Raw genomic sequence first — 10000 nt, 5'->3', positions numbered from 1 at the left:
ACACGCTGCGACAAACTAGAGATTACCTCGCTAGAGATTCCCACCACAAAACAGTAATGACCCAGGACAGGCAGAAGACAGGCATCACAAGATCATAGCCACATGGATGTAAAAAAAAAAGGTCACGACTCTGGCAGTGTAAGGGAATGATTACTGCGAGAAAACATGCAAATATTAAAATCTCGAAGTTTGAAAAACTAGAAACTTTCTACGAGTTACTTTTTTCTCACAGGAAACAGCGAGGTGTCTGGTTACATAATGCAAGCAATGTGTGTGTGTAGTGATGTGCATATCACATTGTTTAATGATTGAGCAATTTTAGCAAGTCTGAAAATTGCCGCTAAATTAGCCTATTGGGGTTTTGCAATGTGGCATGAATGTGGAAAATAAGCTTCCTAAGCTTTGGAACACTTCTGCATAGTTGAATAATTTAACAAAGAGCATTATACTGTACAAAGTCCTAAGTGTTAAGAAACTGATCAGATCAATCCTGGCAGTCGTTTCTGCCAGCGCCATGGGAGTAAAAGTTAGGCTAATCCAATTGACCTCAGTGTTCCATTTTTACACAAAGATGGCTGCTCATGGAGCCTTTGACACACAGATCACAATTAATATAGTTCCAAAATAGTTCTAGGAAGTAACACAAAAAGTGTGATAAAGGTAGATGTAATTCATTTTAATTATTATTATTATTATTTTACCTCATCCTTGCTTCTTATGCAGTGGTTCGGTGTCCTACCTAGAATTATTTACCTTACCTTACCAAAGTGTTTGTTTGGGTGGTTACACACACACACACACACACACACACACACACACACACACACACACACACACACACACACACACACACACACACACACACACACACACACACACACACACACACACACACACACACACACACACACACACACACCGCGAAAGAGAGAGAGAGAGAGAGAGAGAGAGAGAGAGAGAGAGAGAGAGAGAGAGAGAGAGAGAGAGAGAGAGAGAGAGAGAGAGAGGTCAAAGGGCACCCTTCTGTCTCACAACATTCCTTCCATCCGTCAAACCAAGCCAGCTTCATTGGAGATAAGAAAATATGGGTTCCAGCTGGGTGAGTGAACACGGCAAACAACAGTGAAGATAACTAACAACGTAGGGGCAATCTGGCTGCTTGAAATGGTTGGGACTGATGATGGCTGAGGGGACTACACAGACGAGCTGTTCTAAAATAAATACAAAATTGAACAAACAATCAGCCCAAGGCTTATTTGTAATGTCGATAACAGCACTAGAGACGGGTTCTATCAAGAGGCACAAAAATGATTACTGCATTGTAATCAGGGCATGAGCCAGTTCTTAAATACCGTAACTGTGCTTTGCCACTAGTGTAAACCCTCAGACATTAAATAAGTAGACAAGGGCATTTAACTGGAAACTCACTGGTTCCCCAAACAAATGTGATCATTAACAGAACATTTGCAGTCTTGGTCAAATGGGAGTTACAAGGCACTGGCATCACCCGGTAAACATAAAGGCTTACAGGAAAACACAATGAGTGAGGTTGCAGGGGGTACAGATATGCCGCGACTGAGAGAGAACGAATAGCAGGCACACACCGAGAAGGCTGAAATGATGTGGAGAACTCAGTGTATTTGAGGGAGACAATCACAGTATGGTATACACTGTAGGAGGTAGTAAACACAAAAAGACTATAGAAAAAGGAGGCTGCCATGGCAACCAGAGCAGATGATGGAGGCCAACATAAATTGGAAAGAAAAGTCAAAAACAAACGGAGAGGTGAGAGCTGTGGAACTGGACCTTTCAGAAAATACAATAAAAAAGAACTGAAATAACATAAAAAACTGGAGACAGGGGCTTCACTAACTATTTCACTACTAGGGTGGCCAGACGTCTGGATTTAGAGCGGACTGCCCTTCGTTTCAATGCCTTGTCCGGCGTCTGGTAGAAGATCAAGCCAGGTGCCTAATTGATTAAAATGCATGACAGTGCGTATAAGAAATACAGCAAATTTACTGGGGGAGGACCCCCAGACCCCCTGTCCAAAATATGTCCTCCTTTTAGCTGTCATGGAGATGGTCACCCTATTATCTAGGAGACTTTAGAAAAAAGCTTTTGGGTTCTGTCATGAGGTCACCACTCAGTCTAAAGAATGTCAGTTGCCTCATTCACAATCTCAAGTGAACATTTCATACTGTGAAATGAACATACTGTAAAATGAACAAGGTGCACTTTCTAAGCTTTCCCAATGCTGATACACATGGAAATCTATAATTTCAATATTTTGTGTTATTTTGAAAGTGTGCCAATGTTAAGATCCGAATGAGAGAAAAAAACTGCTTTGACAATTTACTAAGATCCATCCAAAATGACTTGGGCCTGGCTTTCCTGCAGTGGTTCCCAAACTTTTCCCCCTGCGCACCCCCTTGTAGATTTCATTGTGGTTTGCGCACCCCCTAAGCAAATATTTTGGTGTGCTGAAGTATGAATCACTGCACATTATGCACAGTTGTTTTGGGGAATCCTATTTTCCAACAGTCTAGGAGTTAAACTACACTTCAGATGGACCATCCCAGCATACAATTCACCATACAATTAAAAACTACTTCATGTTCTTTAATGCTGGATAAAAACTCACATATCCACCATTGCTCTATTTAGCTCGCGCACCCCCTTATGGCAGGCCGCGCACCCCCAGGGGTGCACGCACCCCAGTTTGGGAAACCCTGCTGTAGAGTGACACATTTTCTATGGAATACACATTCAATCCTGTGAGCAATGGATGTGTGTTGTGTCGCTGTGGCACAGAGACGATGACTCATAATTGACCATGTGAATGTGGAGCTGTGCACAGTTGTCAAAGTACCAAGAAGGTTTTTTCTACATCAGGAATATTTTGGACATGCCAAGAGAACATGTCTAATATACAGTATAATGTCTTGTGGGTGTAGTTGGACAATACCTGTATGTGTGTATTGCATTGCAGCAGAGTTTTGCCATTGTCGTGAGTTGTCTTCCAGACTCAGACTGGAGTCCGGAGTTACACACACAGAGAGGTCTGGTAGGAACCAGGCTAAATCATTTACCCACTGAGACAGAATGTGTCGTGTGCCTGGTGGTTGCTTGTGCAGTATTGTGATACAAGATTCAAGATTTTATTTGTCCCATGCTTTCTTGTGCTGGCACAATTGGCAGTGAAATGAACGTTTCAACTGCTCTCTACTGAGAAGTGATAATAAATAAATAAGAAGAGAAGAAAGGGCAAAATAATAATAATAATAAAAGAAAAGCATGACCTAAGAATTTGAAAAGCGGATGGCTTGAGGGAAGAATCTCTTGCGCAATCACGATATCCTGCATTGTATCGAACATAATCGTTTCCCTGAAGGGTAGCCTTTGAAACATGGAATGGCTAGAATGGAAGGTGTCTTTCATCATCCCGTTTTGCCCATGTCATTGCTCTTTTTGAATATATGTCTTGCAGCCCTGGAAGGATGCAATACTCTGTGCAGGGCAATCTTACCCTGAGTGCTGTTGTTGCCATACCGTGGTGAGATGTTTCCAGAGATTACTGGTTCGATTGTGGCAGTGTAGTATTGTGTGTTGTGTGTATGCACTGTATTGTGCCAGAGAAAGACATGGTGACTCACATGCAGGATCCCTGACAGCTTTTGCTGGGCCCAGGACAAAGTCGTATGAAAGGGCCCCCCATCCAATACATACAATGTAATGAAAACCCAATGTTGCCCCCCCCTCTCTCCCGTGACAACTGACCCCTTTTTCCCTCCCTGTTGCCTTCCCTGCTCACATGTGATGTGCATGTGGACCTTGCGGTTCTTTTTGAGGCTGACAAAGCTTCAACACAATCAAGGTTCAGGCTCAGCTCTAAAGACTGCCTTATTTTACTGAATACGAGCTGGCTTACCGTTTGCGTCAGAGAGAGGAATTGGTGAATTTACAACAAAAATGGCCAAGTCGGCACTGTAGTGTATAGCAAACATAAGCCTAGAGAATGTGTCCATCGAGTGTTGTGTTGCGTGTGCTGTGTTGCATCAAAGAGAGAGAGAGTGAGTACTGGTGACTCACATGCTATGTGCACGTGTGCCTTACGGCCAGGGCCGGATTAATGCACAGGCTAGATATGGCTTCAGCCTAGGGGGCCCCACCTGCCAGGGGTGCCCTAATTGGACAAAAGTGAAACATTGCAGAATTGTGACAAGATGCAACATTGAAAAACTAATCTGCAGTGTTGAGTGCAGTTGGTAGACATGGTACCCTTAATTCCTAGCTCCTGATTATGACACTGTCTATGTAAATTTGTTGCGAAATTTGCCTTTCGGAGGGCCCACAGAAACCTGTAGCCTAGGGGCCCCAGGCCATCTTAATCCGGCTCTGTATGCGGCTCGTGGTGGCGTCGGCTGAGCTCCAGGTCATGCACTGGCACAAGAAGTGTTAACGCTCACTACCAAGTACACAGTGATCCCATTGGATATGGCCAGAGTAGAGTGTTGGGTTGCGGTTGGGTTGCAGTAGTGAGAGGTGGTGATGACTCACAGCCAATGCGCAGATGGGTCACATGTCTCACTTCCTCACGATTCAGCCAGTCAGGTGAGCAGTGTGTACAGCACGAGCCACTTGTATTACTCCCCCTTCCATGTGCATGACATGCAACTTTTACTGGACATCAAATGTGTTAATGTGTGGGTTATCGGGGGAGACTGCCCAGACCTTGCAAGGGCTTTGCCTGGTGCAGTCAAGGAAACACGGTGCAACAAAGTTTTGTAAGGGCCCGCACACCTTGAAAGTTTTGTCAGCAGGTGCAGCTTTTCAGGGGAGGAAGACGAGACGAGAGGTCGAAACGTCATGTCATGCCAGTGAATCATTAAAAAAAAAAAAAGAACCTAAGAAGAAAAAAATCCAAACGAGTGTGCAAACTCACCCCCCCACCCCCACCCCCACCACCACCACCACAAAACGCTGCTTTTCAGGGTACCATGGTCTTCAGTTTTCAGATGTAGAGTGAAACACTGCTTCTTTACAGCTTTTGGCAAACATTAAGTGGTGGAACCTTAAAGAAGCAGTGCTGCGATCTTCCTCTGAAAAACTTCAGACTAAGGAAACACAGTATATGTGTATATTTGATATTTTTCAGACAGTCTATCCTGTATGCCTTGTAAATTAGTAAGATACAGTTAGATGTGCAAATTGCTTTGCAGCCAAGACAATCTGACAGCAAGATAGTGACCTGAGGTCATTTGCGCACTGCAGTTGGACGTGTGTGTTATATCGTGTTACGTAAGAGAGAGAGAGAGAGAGGGGGGGGGGTGACTCACAGGCGATGCGCACGTGTGCCTTGCGGCTCTTGGTGGTGCCGGCCGAGCTCCAGGCCACGCACTGGCACCAGAAGTCCTCCAGGCCGAACAGCTCCTCCACCTGCTGCCGGGTGATCTCGATGCTGGCCTCGCGCACCACCAGACCTGCAGGAGGAAGAGGAAGAGAGGGTGGAGGAGAGGAGTAATGGTTAGTACACTTCAGGGGTGGAACTTGAGTTTTTTCCCCACCAGTCACGGTGGCAGGTAGATTTCAAAATCTACCAGTCACTCACTGTTTTACCCAGTCAAAGTGACTGGTGGGTTGAAAAATGTACCAGTCACCACTGAAATTTACCCGTCATGGGCAGGTGGACGGGTGCTTATTTCCATCCCTGGTACACTTACATAATTCCAATGTTAGCCTCTCCCACAGGTAAGACAGGGTGGTTTACGGCAGGGACACATAGAGGCAAATTTAGCCAAGCGAAGTGAACTTCGCCATGCCTTCCTATGAGAGAGGCGAAGGCAAGCGAAAGCAAGCGAACAGGAGCAAAGCGAAATGATCAAAACCAAGTGTAATATCATGCAAATGATGAGCGAATTCGCCGGCGGCGGGCCAATCAAATCCTCAACATAACTGTGCCATTTAATTTGATTCGCCGCGACAACCGGTGACAATGACGGTTGAGCTGTCAGAATGGAACACTGAATTTCGCCTGTCCTCGCCTCGCTCGTTTCGCCGGCTATGTGTCCCTACTGATAGAGTGGAGGATTGTAGACTGTATACTGCAGTGTTTCTCAAACTTTTCGTGCCATTCCCCCCTTCAGAAGAAGGGTGTCTGTCTGCGCCCCCCTCGTGCAAAATGGTTACGAAAATACAAATAAATAGGCTGTCGTAAAGTTTATTAGAGCCTGATATACACACTATGGCCTATGATGTTCTCTAAATATTAGTGAATAAATTAATTAATATATTGTGATTGTAAAGGGAATGTGTTGACTTAATGGCAAAGCAGAAAAAAAGAAAAACCTTCTGACTTCACGCGCCCCCCCTCCAATACCTCCGCGCCCCCCTAGGGGGGCTTCCGCCCCACTTTGAGAAACACTGGTATACTGCATGATCCCCTTATACTATGATCTCAATGCTTGCCTCCCGAACCACCAGACCTGTAGAGAATATAGGGTGGAGAGATGAGTCATGGGAAGTTATGATCTCAATGGCTGCCTCTGCCTCACATAAGAGAGGGTGGAGTATGGGGACTCGTGTTAGTACACTCATATGATCTCCATGCTGGCCCCCCGAACAACCAGACTTGGAGAGAGGAGAGGTTGGAGTTAACATACACTTACAGTTACACATGCACAGATACGCGCACGCACGCACACACGCACACACGCACACACGCACACACAGGTGGTCTTCAGCACCACAAGACAAGCACAGCAGAAGGTGTGTGGATTGTAAGAAGAAGGGTAGAGATAGAAAAACATTTTGAGAGATGAAGCATGAAGGACTACAGAGCACTGTGATACTGCACTGAAAGCTGCAAGACTTGTACAGAAAACCGCCCCCTCCACACCACGCGAACGCATACACGCACACACTCGTACACAGACACAGACACACACATGCACGCACACACGCACGCACGCACACACACACACACACACACACAGCCAGATACAGACACAACACAGATGGGCAATCAAATTCAGCCTCAAGAAACACTAGAACTTGGTGAGAGAAATAGTAGATTTTCTGCCACTCCATTGCGTGCGTGTAGACACACACACACACACACACACGCACGCACGCACGCATGCACGCACGCACGCACGCACGCACGCACGCACACACACACATGCACGCACACACACACATGCACGCTCACACACACGCGCGCGCGCACACACACACACACACACACACACACACACACACACACACACACACACACACACACACACACACACACACACACACACACACACACACACACACACACACACACACACACAATAGCTTTGAGATATGATGGTCTGTTTTGGAGGGTTTACTTTCTGGAGGATTACAGCAAGTAGTACCCACAGGGAATAGACATTTGGACAGAAAAGATTGATAAATCAATAAATATCTTGAATCCTTGCATCAGTCTGGCTGTGGAAAACAAAAAGCGCTGAACTAACAACAGCTTAGCTGGATTTGAGCCTTGCTCACTCTATGGAATCAATGACACTCATATACTCCCCAGTATCATTCTCTCTTCCCAGGATTAGTGGAAAATAAAAGCAGACACAGATTTCTTGGCTTTAAAACTAAACAAAACAAAAGCTGTGCCATGTGGCCCTTCTGCCTGTGCACTTAAAAATAACTTGGTAACACTTTATAATAAGTACCCCTTTTTAGGCATTACTTAAGGGTTAGTTAAGCCTTATTTTACCATTAGTTAACCCTTAGTGAATCACGAGTTAATCATTATGTAAGTATTATTTCTCATTTCCTAACTATTATCTACTACCGTTAGTAAATGGTTAGTGTGTGCTGATATAACGGTTCGCTAAGCAAAGTTAAGCATGGAAAGGTTTTCACTTTAAAAGTTCCCCAGATATGCGGAAGTAGTGAGTTGTAACTTCTTGTTAATGCATAAGCAATGCCTAACAAATCACTTGTTAACGTTTTGTAAAGCATGGAAAGGTTTTCACTTTAGATCAGTTCCCCAGATATACTTAAGTAATGAGTTGTAACTCCTTGATAATGCATAAGCAATGCTTAACAAGTCATTTGTTAACGTTTTGGAAAGCATGGAAAGGTTTTCACTTCAAAAGTTCCCCAGATATGCGCAAGTAGTGAGTTGTAACTTCTTGTTAATGCATAAGCAATGCCTAACAAATCATTTGTTAACGTTTTGGAAAGCATGGAAAGGTTTTCACTTTAGATCAGTTCCCCAGATATACTTAAGTAATGAGTTGTAACTCCTTGATAATGCATAAGCAATGCTTATCAAGTCATTAGTTAATGTTTTGGAAAGCATGGAAAGGTTTTCACTTCAGAGAAGTTCCCCAGATATAGGCCTACTTAAGTAGGCCTAATGGGTTTTAAATCCTTGATAAAAGCATAAGCAATGCTTATGAAGTCATTTGTTAATGTTTTGGACAGCATGGAAAGATTTTCACTGAAAAAGTTCCCCAGATATGCGTTAGTAATGTGTTGAAACTTCAAGTCATTTGTTAACGTTTTGGAAAGCATGGAAATGTGTTCACTTTAGATCAGTTCCCCAGATATACTTAAGTAATGGGTTATAATTCCTCGATAATGCATAAGCAACGTTTATCTAGTCATTTGTTAATGTTTTGGAAAGCATGGAAAGATATGCGTTATTAATGCGTTGAAACTTCTTGATAATGCTTACGCAATGCTTATCAAGTCATTTGTTAACGTTTCGGAAAGCATGGAAAGGTTTTCACTTTAGAACAGTTCCCCAGATATAGCTAAGTGATGGGTTATAAATCCTTGATAATGCATAAGCAATGCTTACCAAGTCCTTTGTTAGTGTTTCGGAAAGCATGGAAATGTTTTCACTTAAAAGGTTCCCCAGATATGCGTTAGTAATGCGTTGAAACTTCTTGGTAATGCATAAGCAATGCTTATCAAGTCATTCGTTAATGTGTTGTAAAGCCATAACAGGTTTTCACTTTAGATCAGTTCCCCAGATATACTTACTTAATGAGTTTTAACTCCTTGATAATGCACAAGCAATGCTTAAGAAGTCATTTGTTAACGTTTTTGGAAAGCATGGAAAGGTTTTCACTTTAGATCAGTTCCCCAGATATACTTAAGTAAAGGTTCGTAATTCCTTGATAATGCATAAGCAACGCTTAACAAGTCATTTGTTAACGTGCAGAAACATCCATGAGGGGCAGTCACATGAGCCTCAACTTAGGCCTAGGCCTACTGTTTGCCATGCTACCAGTCATCACACACTAACCATTACAAAAGGGTTAAATAAGACTTCACTGATGCTAAAGCAAGAGTTTACAAAACCGTTACCATACATGCCTAATAGTACTTGTTAATGGTTAGGTGGTAGGAGACAACAAAGAGATAATGTTTTTTTCATAAATAAAGGTGGGTTATCAGACATTTTAATGATGGCTTACTAATGCTTATCAGAAAGTTAAATCACCATAGACGAATGATTAATTAACAGTACTTAATAATTTCACAGAAATACATAATGACTGACTCGTGATTCACTAAGGGTTAACTAATGCTTAATTTTGTTTAGCGAGTAGTTACATCAGCACACACTAACCATTTACTAACGGTATTAGTTAATGGTTAAGAAATGAGAAATAACACATACATAACGACTTACTCGTGATTCACTAAGGGTTAATTAATGTTAAAAATAAGGATTAACTAAGGTTTAACTTTGCTTAGCGAACCGTTATATCAGCACACACTAACCATTTACTAACGGTAGTAGATAACAGTTAGGAAATGAGAAATAATACTTACATAATGATTAACTTGTGATTCACTAAGGGTTAACTAATGGTAAAATAAGGCTTAACTAACCCTTAAGTAATGCCTAAAAAGGGGTACTTATTATAAAGTGTTACCAAACACTTTCCTGTAAACAACCTTTTTTCCAACCGTAAAATGTTTCCAAAAGTCTTTC

At 42.9% G+C, this 10000-nt stretch overlaps 1 protein-coding gene across 1 annotated transcript in view; it reads right to left on the bottom strand.

The window, feature by feature from the left end:
* The window catches only part of unc5cb (unc-5 netrin receptor Cb), a 360953-nt gene that overhangs the window by 156164 nt on the left and 194789 nt on the right, over window positions 1-10000 (bottom strand). Inside the window, exon 3 of the mRNA XM_063211692.1 lies at window positions 5340-5483. Within this exon, the coding sequence (XP_063067762.1) occupies window positions 5340-5483 (144 nt within the window). The remainder of the gene's footprint in view (window positions 1-5339; window positions 5484-10000) is intronic.

This window comes from Engraulis encrasicolus, chromosome 12 (assembly GCF_034702125.1).
Source record: "Engraulis encrasicolus isolate BLACKSEA-1 chromosome 12, IST_EnEncr_1.0, whole genome shotgun sequence".
In the NCBI taxonomy this organism is placed as follows: Eukaryota; Metazoa; Chordata; class Actinopteri; order Clupeiformes; family Engraulidae; genus Engraulis; species Engraulis encrasicolus.
The sequence above is the reverse complement of the archived record's forward strand: the minus strand, read 5'-3'. Positions and strand labels throughout refer to the sequence as shown.